This window comes from Marmota flaviventris, chromosome 8, assembly GCF_047511675.1.
Source record: "Marmota flaviventris isolate mMarFla1 chromosome 8, mMarFla1.hap1, whole genome shotgun sequence".
NCBI lineage: Eukaryota > Metazoa > Chordata > Mammalia > Rodentia > Sciuridae > Marmota > Marmota flaviventris.
In genome coordinates this window covers 1,859,643-1,879,785 of record NC_092505.1, presented here as the reverse complement: position 1 = coordinate 1,879,785, position 20,143 = coordinate 1,859,643, and the positions used below count along the sequence as shown (strand labels likewise).

The following is a 20,143-nucleotide window of genomic DNA, read 5'->3' as shown; positions in this document are numbered from 1 at the left end:
CCCCGGAAGTGCGCGCGGCGGAAGTCGGCCTTGGCTCCGCCCCGGAAGTGCATTGTGTGCACCCACTTTCGCAGGCCGGAACTCGGCGCTCGGACTGGGGCGCGGCACGTGTGGTGGCCGCGATGAAGTTCGCGTACCGGGTGAGCAGGACGGTGGGCGCGGGAACCCCTGGTCGGCTTGAGGGAGGGGGCGGCCGCGAGGCGGAGGAAGGCGGGGTCCCACTGTGCTCGTCCCCGTCCCTGCTAGCGCTCCCTGTGTCGCCAGTCGCAGCCGGAGCCGGACCCAGCAGTGCAAACCAGGCGTGGCGGTGTGTCCCCGAGGCGTCCGGCCCCACCCTGCCCGCCCCCACAGGGTCCGAGGGCCCTGGCACGGCGACAGATGGCCCTCCTGCCCTCAGAGGCCGCCGCTCGGTGGCCCCTTGAAGCAGCCCCCCACCACCTTGCTAGTAGCCGCTGGGGGTCGCTGTGTGTGCGCCGAGCCCCTCTAGACGGCGCGCGAGGTCCAGGTCTGCGGGGTTGACCGCATCTCCTGTACGGCCAGTGCTGTCGTGTGACACTGTTGGGGATGTCTTGCACCCTGGATGCTCCTTGCCCTGGTCCACCGTTGCAGCTTCATCCTCATGAAATGTGAATTCTGTCGCCTCCCCCTGGCAGAGGCCGCCGCCGCTCTTGGGAGCTTACCCTTTTGGGGGAGCCCTGAGGTCCTGAGGATTGGTTTTTAGGCTCCTGCCCAGGAAATGCCCCCGACATGAGCAGGAACCCTGCAGCCTGGCCCTCGGTTTCATCTCTTGTCAAGTACCCTCACTTTGCCCTTCAGGGAGTTGAGGCTATTTTTTTTGTTGTTGTTAAAAAGGCTTTATTTTCCTTTCAGTTCTCAAATTTGCTGGGTACAGTTTATCGGCGTGGAAACTTAAATTTCACATGCGATGGAAATTCAGTTATCAGTCCTGTGGGGAATAGAGTCACAATATTTGACCTTAAGAAGTAAGTATGCTGAAGTGACATTAATAACAGTGGTCACCTGTGTGTGAAGGCAGCTGGCATCTTTCTCGCCTGCCTTTTAGGGCACACCCATTAGTTAGGTGGCCTGAGACAGATCAAGGATTTAGTAGGGTCAGTAGTGGAACTGCCTGCCCAGTTCCTTGTTCTTTATTCTAGTGTCTTAGCTCAGCCCCTAATGTCTACAAGGTTGACATTATCTTTAATTGTGTCACTCAGGTCAGTAACATGGGAAAGGACCCTGCCTCTCCTATGGAGGTACAGGCAGGTGGTATGGCTCAAGGTTAGTACCTCCCCATTGGTAGAGGTGCCTCCGTTCTCTAAGGTCAGATGTTGGTTGGGGGAGCAAAAGCCATCTTGACCCCTGCTCAGAGGCCTCCCCAGTGGCCTTGCCTCCTAGTTGGATGGGCAGTCCCATGGTATCCAGTTCCAGTTTGGCAGCTGGAGACCATTTTTGGTTGCTCAGGTTTAAATGTTTCTTCTGAATACGTGCATATCTTCCCCCCTGTCTGATTACAGGCAGCACTCAGTTCCTTCCTAGAAGTGTTGGAAAGTCCTTGGGCCAACCCTCCGCAATGGTCTCAGTGGCATCTTTTTGTTTCTGAGGCTGTTCCAAGTGGGTGACCCTGGGCCATGTTTTCTCCATCTGTAAGATGAGATGGCAGTGGTACCTGCTTTGCCTGCAGGGAGTAACTGGTGAAGGACGTCAGTGACCCCTGGGTCAGGTCGCCTGCTATGTTGTTAGGATTGTTTTGTTTAAATAACATCTAGTGAGGGGCTCTCCAGAGTTAGGAGAACATGCTCACTAAGAATAAAACAACAGAACTAGAACCCAGCTCTGACACTTAGAGGCATACTCTGTCATTATTGCTAATTTTTGTTTGTTTGTTTGCATTTTCTTGTTTCTATAAAAACATGAGCAGTGTGCCAACATGTGGCTATTGTGGTGGGACCCTTTGATGGGCACTCAGCTTGTTTCCAGTTTCCTGGCTTTGAACTGGTACAGAATCTAATTGGATATCAGTCTAGAGGCAAAGTTGATTGTAACCAAAACCTGTTTTTAAGGGTTTTAATGTGTCTTGCCAAGCTTCTTCCAGGGACAGTGCCATTCCTTCTTCCTCTGTGGGGAGTGTGAGAGATGAACTCTGTGCAGAATCAGTGGCATGGAGACGAGGCCATGTGGGGAGGGTTGGCTTCTGGTCTGAAGCCAGCCCTGTCTCTTTTTGTCTGATGACACAGATCCACTGCACAACATGGTTTTTGTCTCTTTCAGCAACAAGTCTGACACACTACCCCTGGCCACTAGGTACAACATCAAGTGTGTGGGGCTATCCCCAGATGGCCGCCTCGCCATCATTGTTGATGAAGGTAAGGGGGTGGGAGGAAGGACTAGGGTGTGCAGGTGGCATAAAGCAAACACCAGGTCCACTGAGGGTGGGCCAGGGGCTGAGACATCCACTGTACACTCCAGTGGGTCTCTAGGACAAAGTTGTACCAAGGATGGGTTCTACATCCTCTGGCCTCCCCTGGGGCCAGAATTCTAGTCACACAGGGGCCATGGTTAGCACAGGACCTTGCTATGGTTTGACCTTGCAGATGAGGCATGTGTGGTGTCTGGAGGTCCCCAGGTAGCTATAGGCTTGTACCTGGCCTCTTGCAGGGGGTGCTGCACTCCTGGTCAGCTTGGTCTGCAGGTCGGTGCTGCACCACTACCACTTCAAGGGCTCTGTGCACAGCGTCTCCTTCTCTCCGGATGGCAGGTAAGGGTGGCTGGATCACCAGCCCACCTGCCCACTTCCTCCCACTCAGGCTCAGGGCGGTCACCTGGGCACATAGCCCAGAACCTAGCTCTGACACTTAGAGGCATACTCTGTCATTATTGCTAGTTTTTTTGTTTCTTTGCATTTTCTTATTTCTATAAAAAATGAGCAGCGTGCGGCAGCAGTGGGCACAGGAACCCCTGATCTGTCTGAGGGAGGGGGCAGCCGCCAGGCAGAGGAAGGTGGGCTCTAGGTCCTCTAGCATTGCTGGTGTCCTGCAAACAGATGGCTTGTGTTGCAGGATGCCACTTGGTTCTGTTTCTTCGTGTTCCCTCCCACGGCCACCCTGCAGCCTCCAGGTCAAGCTGTGTCTTGAGGCTCTGCGGCATTAGGGCTGTCATTGTCATTGGTTCTGAGTGTTGTCTGTGCCCCTATCTCCTATAGAAAGTTTGTCATCACAAAGGGCAACCTCGCTCAGATGTACCATGCCCCTGGAAAGAAGCGAGAATTCAACGCCTTCGTCCTAGATAAGACCTACTTTGGGCCATACGACGAGACCACATGCATCGACTGGACCGATGACTCCAGGTGGGGCTGAGGTGCCTTTGACCAGTCTCTCTGGCAGACAGCTTCCTTCTCACCCCAGGGATGCATTTTGAAATGTCTTCACCTGAGCCTTGTGTAGTGCGGGTGTGGCCCACGGTATTAGGCCCGGGCCGCTAGCTCCTGGTCAGGTCTGCTGTGATGTGGCATTTTATTACTAGAAATCAGACAACAGAATCTGGATCTTGGGGGGAAATGAAAATAAGTTTCAGTCTGAGTCACCGCACACCCTAGGCAGCTGTGCTGCCAGGAGTTGGTGAGTGTCATGATGTGCAGGCTGACTGCCTGAGGCCCTGCCACAGCAAGTCTGTGTCCACAGCTGTTCCTGCTCCAGAGGTGACCAGGGAGTTCCTGGCCTCCTAAAGACAGTTTGCATTCTGTTGGGTCGGCAGCTGGTAGAGGTGGCATGGCTTTTGTTCACAGGACCACCTTGTTCTGCACCCAGGACAGGCTTGCAGTGTGGGAGAATGCACCAAGCATGCTTGAGTGTCCTGTGGTGCCGGGTTTCTGTTCTTGAGACTAAAAGACTCGGGGGTCACTCCAGTTAAACTGGGCTAACCGGGCTGCACAAAATAACCACACAAGAGACACAATACCTTTTTCTTTGGGGTTGCTGTGACGGCTCCTCTGACATTAAGGGTCCGCGGAAAGAGAGAGATCGAGAGCACGCGCTGACCCCTTTTATTGAGGAGAAGCTATTCAAATGAGGCAAGGGGTCAGGTTTCAGGGGGCTGAGTATCTTCATGATGTCGTCCACTGTCAGCAGGATGACTGACACCTGGGTAGGCCACACCCAAGGGCACAGTAAGAGAAGGGGACACACACAAGGCCCTTCCATGGAAGATTCTATCCTAAACAGGGCAAGGGGTTATATTACAAAGGAACAGGTGAGCATAGCTCCACCCATGGGCTGTAGCAAGACACACCCATTCATGAGACACTGACCCTCGCACCCAAGAAGGGTGGGGAAAGCTCTGCCACATTTCTGTGACTGAGCGCCTCAGCACCCAGCCAGAGAGTGTGACTCAGTCACGTGTAAGGATGGTTTCCCACACTGTGGGTCAGGCTTGGGCAGGTGTACCTTGTGGCTGTCCTCCTTCCACCAAGGGCCACTAAGTCCTATGTGTATGACTATTTGTGCCATATACAGAGTGCACTGGAATTGAGTCTTGGCTGCACCTGGAGGGTGTAAGGAGGTGGCCTCCCAGGAAAGGCACATGATGGGTGCAGCAGCTCCAGAGAGGAGACAGGGCTGCTTTGGGAAGCCTTTCCTGTGCCCACAGGCACCCGAGCCACCTCTCAGTCCCTCACAGGGGATCAGGCGGTCTCTGCACAGCTCATGTTGGAGGGCAGATGAGTCTCCATTGCCATGGACTGCTGTGGTGGTAGTGGCACTTGGTCACAAACGCTGAGGAGCTGTGTTGTCTTGTTCCAGGTGCTTTGTGGTTGGAAGCAAAGACATGTCCACCTGGGTGTTTGGAGCTGAACGCTGGGACAACCTCATCTACTACGCACTGGGGGGACATAAGGATGCCATCGTGGCCTGTTTCTTCGAGTCCAACAGCCTGGATGTATGCCCTGGGCCCCAGATCCCTAGGCCAGCAGTGATGGGGCAGTGCCCTGGGGCAGGCTGCAGGTCCTTCCTCCCTGAGTGCTGCTTGGCTGTCCTAATTGTCGGGGAGACCTTTAGGGTTGCAGTTCAGAGGGCCCTTGAGTGGAACTGTGTCCAGAAGCTAAGCTGGAGAGGGGGTTCTTGGTTGTAGAGGCTTGTGGCTGGCCTGGGTCAGGTTGGTTGGCTCAGGCCCAGCCATGTGCTTCCCTTGCAGCTGTACTCACTCAGCCAGGATGGAGCCCTGTGTGTGTGGCAGTGTGACACACCCCCAGAGGGCCTGAGGCTGAAAGCCCCCACAGGCTGGAAGGCAGATCTGCTGCAGCGAGAAGAGGCGGAGGAGGAGGAGGAGGAAGAGGGACAGAGAGAGATCACCATTCGGGGGAAGGCCACACCCGCTGAGGAGGAGAAGAAGGGAAAAGTGAAGTACTCACGGCTGGCCAAGTAGGTCTTGAGGGCAGTGGTGGCCTTGGTGTGGTACTTGTGTGGTGGTGGCGTCTCCTACCCTCAGATGTAAACATGGGTTTCACATGGAGATCCAGAGAACAGACCTTTGTCTGGATCTGGGTTTGAGACCCCATGAGTACTTGTGGTGTTGAGACCATGCCCAGGACCTAGAGCCCCGGCCACTGCCTTAGTGATCTGGGGCAGGACATGGAGGCGGGGCAGAGAGGGAGGTGTGCCTGAGAATGCTGTGGCTTTGCCAGTCCCTGAACTGCTCAGTGCAGGTGAACCTTCCTCTGCCTCGGGGACAAGGGGTCCATAGTGCGCTCAGCATGAGCTGGGCTGAGGTGATGAGGTATGAGATGAAGGCGAGGAGGACGCACTTGGCTGGGTGTGAAAGGTGGGTTCTCTGGCTCCTGTCCCCTAGAGCTCTGGGCTGCCCCTCCAGACATAGCACACTCTCCTGCTTCATGATTAGTACCCACCCAGTCAGCCATTCAGACTGGGGTGGGTTGGTTAGGTCACTGCTCTCACAGTTGTGAACATCCCTGCATTGGCTGGGCTGGGCAGCTCCACGCTTATCATTTTCTCTAGCAGCACACACCCAGGTGGGTGACCAGGACCTCACAGACTAGGGTTGTGGCCTCTCCAAACCAGGTCTGTTGGGTGGCTAAGAAACTGTCCTAGAGTCAGGGTACAGGGCATAGGTAGGTTGTGGTCACTTGAGGACCATGCGTCCCCTGTAACCTGCCCTGTTGTGTACTTCACTAGCCTGGATGCCTCCGTTCAGCAGTTGCTTTGCCTGGACCTCTCATCTGTCTAGTGAGGCTCCCTCCCAGTTGAGAGGCAGGCAGAATGAGAGATGCACAGTGGAAGTGTGGTTGTGTGGTATGGCAGGTGGCCTCATGCTAGGCCATGGGGTGGGGGTGTCCATGTTCAGTTCTGTTCTGGGAGGTTCCCTGGCTTGAAGGGGAGTGGACCTTGGGGAGAGACAAGGGCAGGACCTTGGGGCTGGGGCAGCTGGACTAGACTGGCCTTGGAGGTGCCGGGCTAAGAGGGAATTTAGGATGTGAGAGGAGGGAGTGTGCTGGGCCGTGGGCAGGCGGAGGTGGAGATGGGGGAGCAGGTCTGGCTGGACTGTGGGTGCCCGTGGGAGTCTCAGAACAGTGCAGCTGCAGTGAGGAGTTGGGTGAGGACTGAAGGAGACCCCAGGAAGGAGGAGCTGCAAGGCACTGTCCAGTGAGGGTCACTCACTGGCAGGGACTGCGGTCACCAGTGTAGAGTGTGGGGGATGGCCCTTTTGGCATCAGTCACCTTAAGAGGGAAAGGTGAGGGCAGCTGTGCTGTGCATATGTGGAGCCAGGAATGGGTTAGATCACATAAAGCCAGAGGTGTCATCAGGGTCACCTTGGTTATCTGGGCAGGAAGTGATGGGCACCTACCCCCTGCCTCCCTGTAGGTGATGTTGCCTGTGAACACCCTACCCTCTTTGGCAAGGGGCAGGAGGGGAGACCATCTAAGAGGCATTGTTTACTTTTGTGTTGTGGTGACCAAAATACCTGTCAAGGATCACCTGCGGGAGGAGAAGTGTGGTTTTGGTTCATGATATCAGAGGTCTCCGTCCATAGATGGCTGACTCCATTGTTCTGGGTCCATGGTGAGGCAGCAGCATCATGGGGGAAGGGCCCAGCAGAGCAAAGCTGCTCAGCTGCTGGCTAGGTCAGGAAGCAGAGTGGGGCCAAGGCTGCAGGGAAGAACAGGCACCCTTCCAGGGGCCCCTCCTCCAGACATACCACCCTCTCCTGCTGCACGATTAGCACCCAGTCAGCCGTTCTGACTGGAGTGGGCTGGTTGGGTCACTGCTCTCACAGTCCAGTTGTGAACATCCCTGCATTGGCTGGAGCTTTTGGGGGACACTTCATATCCACACAATAAGAGGTGTCTTGGTCCTGAGCTCAGAACATAGCTGAGTGAGCCGGTGCCTGGGTGCAGCTGGGGTGTGGCCATCTGAGGTGAGCAGGGTGATCTGCCAGCTAGGTCCATGGTCCTCCTTCTACAGTACTCCACCTATCATCAATCCAGGTACTTCTTCAATAAAGAAGGTGACTTCAACAGCGTGACAGCTGCGGCATATCACAAGAAGATTCGCCTCTTGGTCACAGGTTTTGCTTCTGGAATCTTCCATCTGCATGAGCTCCCAGAATTCAACCTCATCCACTCACTGAGGTGAATCCTCTGCTCACTGGGCTTTCGTGCACCTGCCCCGGGGCCTAGTGATTGCTGGGGGTCATCAGGGAGCCTGCTACAGTCCCCGGGGTGGCTCCCACCAGCCTGTAGCCTGTGTTGTGGCCCTGGATTTTGGTCTCAGAGGTGGTGTTTTTATTCTTTATCCTTGGTTTTTCTCTTCTGTTCTTCATCTTTGAAACAGAAAAAATTAGAATACTAGTTCCACAGTGAGTGCAGTTGAGGATGCTGCAGGGAGGGGCGGCCCTGGGTCGACGGGCACTCCTCTGCTCATCTCTTCTTGTCCTTTTCTGCTCAGCATCTCAGATCAGAGGATCACTTCAGTTGCCATCAACAGCTCTGGGGACTGGATTGCCTTTGGCTGCTCAGGTTTGTTTCCATGCCGAGCTGTAGAGATCGAATGTCCTAGAAAAGTCTGCCAGAGGACCATTGAGGCCCCTCGGTGTCGTGGGCTTCAGGCCACGAGGCACAGGCCATGGCTGTGAGCAGAACAGCTCCTCAGGGGCTTACGTGGCCAGGAGAGTGATTTCCAGGGTGATTGCTCCTCTCCAGTCTGGGGCCTGGGGTTTCTTGTCTGACTTGTGGTCCTGCCCACAGCTCCTTGAATGGCCTCTTGGCCTCAGTCTCTAGGTCTGCAGTCGGCTAGTGGCCTGCACTCCAGCCACCTGCCAGGCAGGGGCTGCTCTCTGCCCTGGTCCTCGGGTCTGTGCTGTGTGCAGTGCCTATGAACAGGGCAGTCCAGCCCCAGCTGACCTGGGGTCGGGATCAGTCAGGGACTTGTGGTCCTGTACCCACAGGCCTTGGCCAGCTGCTGGTGTGGGAATGGCAGAGTGAGTCCTATGTGCTGAAGCAGCAAGGCCACTTCAACAGCATGGTATCTCTGGCCTACTCTCCGGACGGGCAGTATATCGTCACTGGTGGGGACGACGGCAAGGTGGGCATTGGCCAGCACTGGACAGCAGGGTGGGCCTTCATCCATGCAGAGCTGTGGGTGGCTCCTGCTGGCTTCTGAAGATTGGGGACATGTACAGGAATTTGAATGGTGAGGGCTGGGGTGTCCTGTGTCCCATTTCTGCCCCAGCTGGGTCTGAGGTGGCCAGGTGCTCGCTTCTCTGCCTCAGGCTTCGCTCACCTGGAGGCAGGTGGCTGGCTGTGCTCACACTGTCCCTCGGGTCCCGCTGCAGGTCAAGGTGTGGAACACCCTCAGTGGCTTTTGCTTCATCACTTTCACGGAACACTCCAGTGGGGTCACTGGTGTGGCATTTACTGCCACCGGCTTTGTCATCGTGACCTCTTCCCTGGACGGCACGGTACGCGCCTTCGACCTCCACAGGTGATGGCCTCTGCCGTGGGTGTGGCTGCCCACATACAGGCGAGGGTGTCTGACACTGGCCTGTAATGCCAGCCGTGGGCTTCTTTCCCCACAGGTACCGGAACTTCCGTACCTTCACGTCTCCGCGCCCCACCCAGTTCTCCTGTGTGGCCGTCGACTCAAGTGGGGAGATCATCTCTGCCGGGGCCCAGGACTCCTTTGAGATCTTTGTGTGGTCCATGCAGACAGGCAGGCTCCTTGACGTAAGAGCCAGCGTGTCCCTGGGGCCGTGCCCTGATGGGGAAGGGGCCACCCTGGTCTGGCCCCCAGAGCACTGGCGTGCTGGCTGGGGACGTGGGGCCCTCTCCTGCAGGCCTGGCAGAGGGCAGGGGTGGAGCTGGCCTCCCTCTCACGTGTGGTGTGGAGCTCTTGGAGCACCGTGTCGGCCCTTCTCACGCCTCTGTGCCTCTATAGGTTTTGTCTGGCCACGAGGGGCCCATCAGTGGTCTGTGTTTTAATCCAATGAAGTCCATCCTGGCCAGTGCCTCCTGGGACAAGACGGTGCGCCTGTGGGACATGTTTGACAGCTGGAGAACCAAGGAGACGCTGACCCTCACGTCCGATGGTGAGCTGCAGCTGGGGTTGGCAGACAGTGACCAGGGGCCAAAGTGTGTCTTGCTCTTGTCTAGCTCTGGTCTCATCTCGTCCCTCTGCCTGCCTGGCTCTTGGTTGTGTGTGTGACATGAGCCTAGCAGGTGAGAAGAATAGCCCAGACCCCGCAGTGCAGGGCAGCCCGGAGGCTGACGGTGCTTAGCCAACACCGGGCGGCAGTGCTTCTAGCATCACGCCCCTGGGGCTGGGGGTTCAGCTAGGCTCCCAGTCTGCTGCGCACAGGGCTCCCAGGGGCAGCTGCTCCCCCTGCTTTCTAGAGTTGCCGCTGTGCTTGACCAGTCAGTGGCTGGTGCACTGCTGATACGCCTGGGAATGAGCCCGCTGTGGGGGTGCCTGACCACCCCTCATCTTTCCTGAATCAGGCCTTAGGCCCTGCTTCACCCCCCACCCCTGTTCCAGGCTCAGCAACTGCAGCCCTCGCTACATGTCCTCTCTGCACTTGGCCTGTCCATTTACCCCCTGAGTGGTCTTTCTGTGACTCAGCTGCCAGCCTTACCTCTGGCCAGTCCAGCCTGATCAGGGGTCCTGGGGGTCTCCCTGTCTCCTCCAGCTTGTTCCCAGCCAGGGTGTGCCGTTCCCTTGCCTGCTGGCATTGGCACCTCCCCTGGGGGGAGCTTCCTGTGCACTAGAGGGGCTGTGGGTCTCCTGGGGTGTGGAGCATGGCCTGTCTGCCAAGCTGGGGGTCTTTCTCAGAGCCTGAGGCTTGTTTTTCTCTAGCTCTAGCTGTGACTTTTCGGCCTGATGGTGCAGAGCTAGCTGTGGCCACGCTAAACTCACAGATCACCTTCTGGGACCCTGAGAACGCGATACAGACGGGTTCCATCGAAGGCAGACATGACCTCAAGACAGGCAGGAAGGAGCTGGACAAGATTACGGCCAAGCACTCGGCCAAGGGCAAGTGAGTGCCAGCAGGGAATAGGCCAGAGCTGCTTCGCACGCTCCTGTTGGCTTGTCAGCTTGTAGGGACTGGGGGTTTCTGAGGCCTTCCCCCAACCAGGACCCTGGGACCAAATTCCTACAGCCACTTTTTTGTGGGTTGGGGGGTACCAGGGATTGAACTCAGAGACAACCACTGAGCCATACTCCCAGCCCTATATTGTATTTTATTTAGAGACGGGGTCTCACAGAGTTGCTTAGCATGTCACTGTTGCAGAGGCTGGCTTTGACCTCGTGATCCTCCTGACTCCGCCTCCCAAGCCGCTGGGATTACAGGCCTGCACCATCACACCCAGCCCTACAGCCACTTTCTTTCTGGTGTAATTCTTAGTTCTTGAGAGTACCGCTGCAGGAGAAAGGGGTTGGGGAGGCGGTCTTAATTTGCTCAATGTGAATGTGCACAGCCCAAAGTCTGAACCAACTCCAAACTTCCCTCTCTCCAATGATGTCATCAGCCTGGTGTTTAAAACAAAAAGGCCCAAAGCCGCCCTGCACGAGAGCAGACCCTCCTGTACATCAGCTGCCTTCCAGGTGCTTGGCAGGCATCCGCCGAGCCTGGTTCTGTGTCGGTGGGGACCACCAGGCTGTTGCTGCAGTGGCTGCCCTGTTTTGCATTCCCACCAGTTACGCACCAGGTCCCTTTTCCCTGTGTTGTCACCAACGTCCTTTCCTTAGATAGAGCCAGTCTGCTCGGGTGCATCAGTGTCCAGAGCCGGTATTCCTCTGCCCAGCAGGGGTGGTGCGCTTGCTGGCTCTGCCCTCTTCTGTGGTGGTGTCACAAATTTGGGTGGCATCCAGGTTTTATGTTTTGTTTTTTTTTTCTGCTATCCCTTGTTCTTTTAGTGTCATATCTCAGAAACCGTTGCTGTCCCAAGGCCATTGTTCCCTGTCTTGGCACCCAGGGCAGTCAGGGCATAGCTGCTGCTTTTTGCAGACCTACCAAGGGGCTGTGGGAGAGCTGGAAGTGGGCGGGTGACTATATGTGCCAACATGGACTGGTTTTAGCCACGTGGTCCTGTTCTGCCTCCTGGCAGATATATTTGGTTCTCTCCTGACAGTGGGTGCACACACTGTTGGAGGCCATGGGTGTGAGAGTCTTACGTGAGGTCAGGCAGGGAGCCTCAGAGGCGTTGGAGAGGAGAGAGAGCTCCCCTTTGGGGACGCTGGTGTGGGGTTCTGACTTCTTCAGAGCTGCACGTCAAGAGGCCTGGTGTGAGTCTGAGTGCCTTTGTCCTCTGCCCAGGGCCTTCACCACTCTGTGCTACTCTGCAGACGGCCAGAGTATCCTGGCGGGGGGCATGTCCAGGTTTGTGTGCCTTTACCACGTCCGGGAGCAGATCCTGGTGAAGCGGTTTGAGCTCTCCTGCAACCTCTCTCTGGACGCCATGGAGGTGAGCAGTTGTGTGGGCCCTGACATAGGTGCTTCTGACAACCTGGGCCCCAGCCAAGCTGTGAGGTCAGCATCAACATACAGCTGTGACTGGCTGAGCGGGTTCCTGAGCCACATGCCTGCAGTACCTGCCAGGGCCTGGCACTTTCCCCACTTTTAGAGTTTGACCCCACCTGAGCGGGTGGCCAGGGCTGGAGTGCCCAGTGCACTGGCTTGGGCCATACACTAAGCCCTGTAAGGGAAGGAGTCGGGGTGGAAGGTGCTGGTGGGCTGCCTGCACCTGGGCCATCCGTCTGGTTGCAGTGTGGGAGGGCTCTTCCTCCACTGCCCACAGGTGCCTGCCCTCTGCACACCTCAGACTGTGGTCCAAGTCGCTCCTCGTGCCCTGGTCTCACAGGAGTGCAGGGTGTGGACTGAGGAGCACCGAGGCCTCTGGGCAGAGTTGAGGGCCTTCTGTGGTGCCAGAAGCCACCCTCCTGCTCCTGAGAAAGTGTCCACATTTCCCTCGGGGAGCAGCTGCCCTCATGTGCAAGCAGATGTCTGCTGTGGGCGAGGGCCTGTCCCTGTAATGGTGGCAGTGGTGTCCAGTGTGCAAGGGTGAGTGGGGCTCCTACACTTGGCTCCAGCGGCCTTCACCCTGCGCTTTGTGCAGCCAGCCCTGGAGGAAGACTGGGGACCGGGAACAGCACTCCTTGGCCTTGTCCTGTGTTCTCAGGGCCTACTTGTGGTCTGGTCTCCATTCCACTCATGGCTAGAGGCTCGTCCACTGTGGGCGGCTTGTCTGCTTGGCACACAAGCAAGAGAGGGAGATGAGGAGAAGGTGTTCATGGCTCTTGCTGTTCTAGGAATTTCTGAATCGAAGAAAGATGACGGAGTTTGGCAACCTGGCGCTCATTGACCAAGATGCCGGGGAAGAGGACGGGGTTGCTATTCCGTTGCCAGGTGTGAAGAAAGGTGAGCAGAGGTCCCCTTCTGTGTCTTGCCTGTCGCCTGGTCTTTCTTGTGGCAGTGTTTCTGCTCTCTTGGTTGGGGCTGCAGTTGACGGAGTCAGCAGTTACTGCATCTTGATGTCTTGCTGGATGGGGGAGGTGCCTGGGGAAGACCCAGTAGGTGGGGTGCTGGTGCCACATCCCTGCCAGGCACAGCTATGCCACTCTGCCTTGTGGGGGTACAGGGTGGATCAGGGATTCCTATGCATCTTCTGATTACTGGGGAGCAATCTGAATGTGCTTGTTCCCCAGTAACTGCAGTTGTTCTTTTCTTCCCAGGTGACATGAGTTCTCGCCACTTTAAACCTGAAATCAGAGTGACTTCACTGCGCTTCTCTCCCACTGGTGAGCCCTGAGTGAAGGGTTGTTGGCCCAACGTGTCATGACCTGTGTTCCCAGGGGAGGTCAGTCAGCGCTGCCCTCAGGCTCTGCACTGCACTCTGTCCCCTACAGGTGGGAATGTGGTGATGAACCCTGCTGCCATATGATCTCTTTGTCCCTGAGAAGGGACTGCTATTGAGAGCTCTAGCCCCAGGCACATTAAGCTTTGATATGTGGTGGCTCAGGGCCATCCTGGGAGGCGGCCTCCTCAGGCTATTAAGCGCACTCAGGCATGCAGGAGGGTCCATCTGGGCCTTTCAGGAACACGGGGTCCCCTTGGGCAGAGCAAGGTGAGGATCATCAGCCAGCGCTTTCCAAAATGGATGAAGCAAAAGGCCAGGTGCAGAACCACTCATGGGTCTTGCATCCTGTGAACCAGAGGACCCCAGGGCCACTTCTGCCCAGCCACCTAGGGGTTTTTTTTGGTAATGGGATTGAACCCAGTGTGCTTAATCATTGAGCCACATTTCCAGTCCGGTTTTAGAGACAGGGTCTCACTGAATTGCTAAGTGCCTTGCTAAGTTTCTGAGGCTGGCTTTGAAATCAACGATCCTCCTGCTTCAGCCTCCACAGTCGCTGGCATGACCGGCATGTACCACCACACCCGCCAGCCTGCTAGTTTTGTAGCTCAGGTTTTCCTGAGACAATCACGTTTGTTCATTCCTGCAACTTGTGATTGTGTCCCAGGCACTGTGCAGCTACAGCAGGGAATATTTGGCTTCTCTCATACTGAAAAGTTTACAGCCTCCTGGTGCAAGCAGAGGGAACAGGCACATGTGTCCTTGCTCACGTGTGCAGGCAGTAGGCCTGGGGTGCCGTCCTCCAGGGTGACCCAGGCAGTTCCTTCCCCAGGGGCAGGGTGGCAAAAGGAAAATGTCCCGGTGCCCTCCTGCACTTCGGTGTTTGGACCGTGAGCATGTATTTAACATCTTGCCTTTCTTTTAAAGATTGAGAAATCTCTTTCACTCTTCATCCCCCAGGGCGCTGCTGGGCAGCCACCAGCACAGAAGGGCTCCTCATCTTCTCCCTGGATGCCCAGATGCTCTTCGACCCATATGAGCTGGACACCAGCATCACCCCTGGGCGGGTACGGGAGGCCCTGCACCAGCAGGAGTTCACTCGGGCCATCCTTATGGCCTTCCGGCTCAACGAGAAGAAGCTGGTACAAGAAGTCCTGGAGGCCGTGCCACGGGAAGACAGTGAGCAGGGGCCTGGTCAGGTGGAAGCTCAGGGGCCCGAGGTGTTGCTCTCTTTGCTACTTTGGTTCGTCACAGAATAAGCGTAGCTTTTCTTTTGCAGTTGAAGTTGTCAGTGCTTCTCTTCCTGAGCTGTATGTAGAAAAGGCACTTGAGTTTTTAGCTTCCTCATTTGAAGTATCTCGTCACCTTGAATTCTACCTCATATGGACACAGAAGTTGCTCATGTCCCATGGACAGAAGCTGAAGCCCAGGTATGCTGGGCTTCCCTGCTGTTGGTGTGACCTTTCACATGGCCAGCTGATCCCGGTGGTGATGGGGAGCTTTGTGTTCAAGAGCAGCATTCACTGGGGCCTGGTGTTGCCCCCCAGTAACCACCGCACTCTGAGGGTGTCTCCTTTCCAGTGCAGGGCGGCTGCTGCCTGCCGTCCAGTTCCTTCAGAAGAGCCTCCAGCGGCACCTGGATGATCTGGCAAAGCTGTACGTGCGGGGCTGGCAGTAGGGTGGGGTTTGAGTTCTTGTCATGGGTTCTGTGCCTGGGACTGCTCCCTGCACCACCTGACCTGGGCACAGTAGGTTCCAGTGTTGGAGAGTGTGCCACCCATGCTGGGTTTGAAGCACAGCTTTGATGCAGCTGGTGCTAAAGGAGCTGAGCCCAAGAAGGGGTGTGCCTGAGGTGCAGCTTGAACCTCCAACCTCAGGGCATTTGTCACAGTCCTAGGACGGGGTTGTCTGTTCTGGATTTGCATGTCTTCTGCATGAGCAGTAGGAGCTGGCTGGTGACAGGGTGCCTGGTGTTGATGATGGTAGTTTATCTAAGGGGCTTGGACAGTGCCTGGACACTGAAGGTACTCTGCAAGGCCACCCCTTCTGCTTAGACAACGTGACTGCATCTCCCAGCTTGCCCTGTCAGGATGTCTGCTTCTCTTTGGTGCCCATCTGGGCTGGTGACAGGTCTGTTCCCTGCCCTGTCTGGGTCCCTGGGCCAAGGCTCGAGTCTGGTCCCAGTGGTGTTCTATCCTTGAGCTGTCCCCCGTCTTTATAATGGGGCTCAGAGTCTAGAACAAGCCCTTCCTGCAAATGCCCCTGCTTCCTTGGCATCAAGGCTTCCCTGCAGGAAGGCTGGGCTTTAGGGTGCCATTCCTCATCTGGTGGCTTGTTGCTGATTTGCTGGTGTGCCCCGACTGTGGGTCTGGGGGAGGACCCTGCCTAGCCAGCCCGTTGCCCCAGTGATCCTTCACTGAGTCGGTTTGCTATCTTCCTGGGAGCTGTCGGTGTCAGGAATGTGTGATGTGACCAATTGACTCTCTAAATGACCAGTGCGAGGGCCTGGCAGGGAGGCCGTTCGTTTGGGCAGAACCCAGATCTGGGCAGGGAAAGCAGAGGATCCTGTGGAGCAGGTGGGCCGGGGTGCTGGTGGAGTGGAGCTGATGCCTGTACTGACGTGATGCCCTGTGCCCACAGCTGTGACTGGAACCGCTACAACCTGCGGTATGCTCTGGCCATCTCCAAGCAGCAGGGTGTGAAACGCCCCCTGGACCTGCCGGGAGTTGAGGATGATGGGGGAGCATCCGATGAGGACAGTCTGCACCTGCTGGGAGGGGCCGGAGATGAGCCCACTGCCACTGCAGCTCCCGATTGTCTTGGTTGAGACCTTCCAGAGGGATGGAACCTCTGTCACCTGGCCTAGGACATGGGAGTGCATCCAAAGTGCTGGGATGTTGTCACGGGGTCTCCCTTTTCCGTTGAGAAGCACACAGCCCATCAGGACAGCGAGCCAACCTGCTAGCACCCGGCAGGCACTTGTGTGCCATGGGCCAGGATCCCACAGTGAGGACTTTCTAACGTTGCCTTCACGAAATGTAAATAGGTTCATGTTTGTGGACTCATATAAACTTAATGGGAATTATTTATATTTTTAATACAAAGTTCTAAAGACAAACTTGGGATTAGAAACATGAGATTCTGGAAATGCTTTATCATACTGTTAGTGGGTGTGAGAAGCTGAACGGCACGTGCAGGATGAGGCAGGGAAGGCAGGGCAAGTGGCTGCCTGCCTGGGCCTGTGCTCTGGTGATCTGTCTGCACAGGTCAGGGCAGGGAGCCCCTCAGAACGCTGACATTGGAGGGTATACATGGGGGAGCTCACTCAGAGCTGCTGTGCCAGCCTGCACGGCCACACGTGCCACCCCCGACTAGCGCAGGACACAGAACAAAATACAGACACAACTTACCTTTACACAAGCTTCAGGACAGCTTCCCTGGCTCTCAGCCTCAGGTTCCCAAAAAGGGAGAGCAAGAGAAAGTCGCGAGAGGATGGCGAGAGAGCAAGCGAGCACGTTCAGAAGTCAGCTTTTCTTGCGGGGGACACTGTTCTTAGAAGGTTCCATCCATAAAAGGGCAGAAGGGGTAGGATTTCAAGGGAACAGGTGAGTGTAACTCAACGCCAGGGGCACTCCTACAAAGAAGACAGTCTTGCTGTCCGAGCTGGGTCAATGCCCAAGCCACAGTACAAGGATGTACCATGCAGAGTGTTTAAGAATGCTTCCAGGGTTAAAGCCACTTAACTCTCGAGGTATTTGATCAGTTAAAGAAGTAGGATCCGAAAAATCAGTCTTACTCTTTTGTATGTCTTGGTATATAGTAATGGAACTCCAAAAGATCCAAGCTGCTCTTATTATTCTGCCAAATACCTAACAAAATGGTTTCTAGCCTTCTCCCAATCCCATTGGGGAGCACTGTGTTTGGCAGCACTAATACACACACAGTCAGCGTGATGTTTGAGCCTTTCCTTGAATTTCAAAGCTGAAAGCTCATTACCAATATTTATGACAGTAGCCTCGAAAGCATTTAGCTTAGTCTCAATCCTTTTATCAATATTTGTTTGATTATGAAGAGCTTTGGAAGTGTTCTTAGTCAAATTATTAAGAAAATCTGCATGTTGAATATTTTGAGATTGGCCACTGAAGCTGTGACCATGGAAGCAATAAATGAAACTAAGGCAACTACTCCCAATACTCCGAGTCCAAGAGCACATTAGGTCTCGCTAGCTGGGCTTGTGCTTGTTGTAAGACTTGGAAACCAGCCTCAGTGTACCCTGGCTCTGAAGTATTAGCTGGCAGTGAGACCAAAGAGGGCTGATGACATATCGTATCTGCGCTCCTTTCCCTCTACTATATCTGGTGATACAGTGAGTTAAATTACAGTTATTACATGCTACAAGATATCTCTTCTTTAACTTTCACATTTCCAGTAATTAAAGGAGATTGGACACAGGCCATAACAGGAACCCTCCTTACAATTTTTGCCTACAAAGTCTGGTAAAAATTTGTCAGTAAAATGTAAAAAATTGTGAGGCAGCAATTAAGCACCAGACATCTTTCTGAATACCACCTTTTCTGAAGGTCAAGATGTTACTAACAAATTCTCCAGGGGTCATGGCAGCACCCTTGCATAAATGCATTTTGTCAAATCTAGGAGGTCAGTCTAAAATGTACCCACTATTTCTAGACACCTTTTGCTGTACTGGGAAAGTATTTCTACAATCCATCCACTTATGACAGATGCCAATTTGTATCGCAGAACAGTTAGGACAGTGAGGTATTCATGGACATTCTGCTGAAATGATTGGCTTGTTATGAGAAAGTCCCATTTTAATAACTGATCTGATTTAATGCTTTGAGTCTCTGGGGATAGTACGGTTAGCTGGTCTAGGACCCCAACTGCTGTCTTTTCCTCATAGGATACTTTTGGACAGCCAGCATGTTTATCATGGGACCAACACCTAGGAAATTGAGCACTATAGCCAGACTAAGTAAATCCAGTCACGTGGGTGACAGTAATATGGGTGTCTGTAAATCCTCCCATCATGTATGAGTCATGAGTAAATACTGGGATGGATTCTCCAGTCCACACCACTGGGTGTACAAGAGGTGGATCTGGAAAATATGCCCAACAGGTTTCCCCCTGATTCCCCTTTACCTCGCAGCTCAGTAGAGCTAGTATTGTGACGAGCATCATAGTTAGAGACTTAGTTTTTCCTTGCTGCGGAGTCATTTGCTCAGCCTGCAGCATCAGATTCTTTAGCTGCTTCCACGAGGGTAGCTTCACTATTTATTGGGTCTCTCTGGGCCATCTTCTTTCCCTTCTTCTTTTGAATTCCTCTTATTGGGGGGAGACAGGTCTGGTGTCTCTGGATTGATCCTCAGTTGTTTCCATCTTTGAATCTTGGTTCTAGGTCCTCCATGCCTGATGGAGAGAAAAGCACTTTCTGGGAAAATGCAGACATGAGCTCTGCCCCCCCAGTCACTGGATCTGGTCTTCTCCATTGGCCAGTCTGCAAATCCTTCCACTAAAGGGCCTATTGCTGTGGAAGACGTGTTGCTCAGCTGCAGTGCGACCTTCTGAGTCACAGTTTAGAAAGTTTAAAACAAACAGAGCATGATTGAGGTTATTTGGGGGGTTCTAGTCCCATCTCCCCCTTGGTTTTTGTGATTATAGCTTAATAGATAAATGAGCTTATTTGACAATAGCTAATCTGATTGTGATCGTAAACTGGCAAATCATAATTAGCTGCCTTTTCAACTTGGCAAAATCTCCAGTTCAGTTAACATCTCTAGAGGGGCTTCAAAGCCTTGCCTGCAGTTTCTCTCAGCCTGTTCGGTGCAATAATTGGTCCAGTTGGACTGCCACAATAAATAATCCCCCCCCCCCCCAAAAAAAAGGCATGCTTTAGCCAGTGTAATCCAGTCATGCAGGGGCACAGGCTCACCACATAAAGACTCAAGCAGGCTTTGAACAAATGCTGAATTTAGACTGTTAAGTACAGCAAGAAGTTTTGAGTTCTTTTAGAGTTTTAAAAGGTTCCACAGCGTGCACGTGGACACATTGGTTTTGCTTGTTAACCTGCTCAAAAACTGGGAAAAGCTGAAAACCTGCAATGTCCTCCCCACCTTCAGTGCCACACTGGAGTGGCAAAAGTGTGGCTACAGCCAGTACAGAATAGTTATTGAACCTCGTTCTCCTGGAGGAGAGTGGCCAGATCAGAATGGTGGACGCAGGGCCCGTCAAACATAACCTACCAAAGTCCTCCTCCAGCTCAGTCTCACCCTCTGATTGGGAGTCTTCAGACTGTGGCTCAGCTTCATCAGTATCTTCCTGTCCATTTTCCTTCCCTCCATCCTGGATCAGCCTCATGGAAACCCGATCAGGGCTGGTTTCCTCTCTAGCACATGCCCCTACCCATGAGTTCTGCTGGCCGCTGGTGAGTCACTGTCTCTGTCAGGTTCAGCTGTGACTGAGCCTTTGGTCTCACCCCAAGGCCCTCTGTCTGCGGTCTGTGAGCTGCAGACTGGGCGAGAATTCACTCTGCCCTCAGTTCTGCTACAGATAGAGAAAACCTCCTGGGAGCAGTTGTGGGCTGTTTTCTTGCTCCAGTCTTCTAATTGCTTTTTGCAGCCCTTTCAACAAATCTTCCAAAAACCATTGGTCTTTGTCTCAGTTATCAAAAAAGACACATTTCTAGAGCAGTCAAGACTTTTTGAATATTTTCTATTGTACCCCTGGTAGCTTGGCAGAGAGGCAGCCTTCAGGCAATTTTCTACTTGGCC

The 20,143-nt window shown here is 54.4% G+C and overlaps 1 protein-coding gene and 1 long non-coding RNA gene across 2 annotated transcripts in view; one reads left to right on the top strand and one right to left on the bottom strand.

Moving 5' to 3' along the window:
* Window positions 1-53: 53 nt before the first annotated feature.
* Window positions 54-16,490, top strand: Pwp2 (PWP2 small subunit processome component). The gene is made up of 21 exons (XM_027929023.2): window positions 54-140; window positions 871-983; window positions 2,272-2,366; window positions 2,659-2,758; window positions 3,203-3,346; window positions 4,797-4,932; window positions 5,188-5,414; window positions 7,497-7,640; window positions 7,957-8,027; window positions 8,456-8,592; window positions 8,843-8,991; window positions 9,086-9,233; window positions 9,445-9,595; window positions 10,360-10,540; window positions 11,822-11,969; window positions 12,814-12,922; window positions 13,237-13,302; window positions 14,319-14,537; window positions 14,638-14,788; window positions 14,940-15,014; window positions 15,999-16,490. The coding sequence occupies exons 1-21, from the start codon at window positions 123-125 to the stop codon at window positions 16,183-16,185; spliced, it is 2,769 nt and encodes a 922-aa protein (XP_027784824.2). The 5' UTR covers window positions 54-122; the 3' UTR covers window positions 16,186-16,490.
* The window catches only part of LOC117794890 (uncharacterized), a 10,827-nt gene continuing 1,409 nt past the window's right edge, over window positions 10,726-20,143 (bottom strand). The window contains exon 2 of the long non-coding RNA XR_011708265.1: window positions 10,726-18,782. This is a non-coding gene — a long non-coding RNA (uncharacterized lncRNA). The remainder of the gene's footprint in view (window positions 18,783-20,143) is intronic.

Excerpts from the sequence above, each read along its gene's own strand:
- Pwp2 (XM_027929023.2), top strand. Across the intron at positions 8,593-8,842 it reads CTGGTGGGGACGACGGCAAG|GTCAAGGTGTGGAACACCCT; the intron begins GTGGGCATTGGC and ends GTCCCGCTGCAG. Across the intron at positions 12,923-13,236 it reads GTTGCCAGGTGTGAAGAAAG|GTGACATGAGTTCTCGCCAC; the intron begins GTGAGCAGAGGT and ends TTTTCTTCCCAG.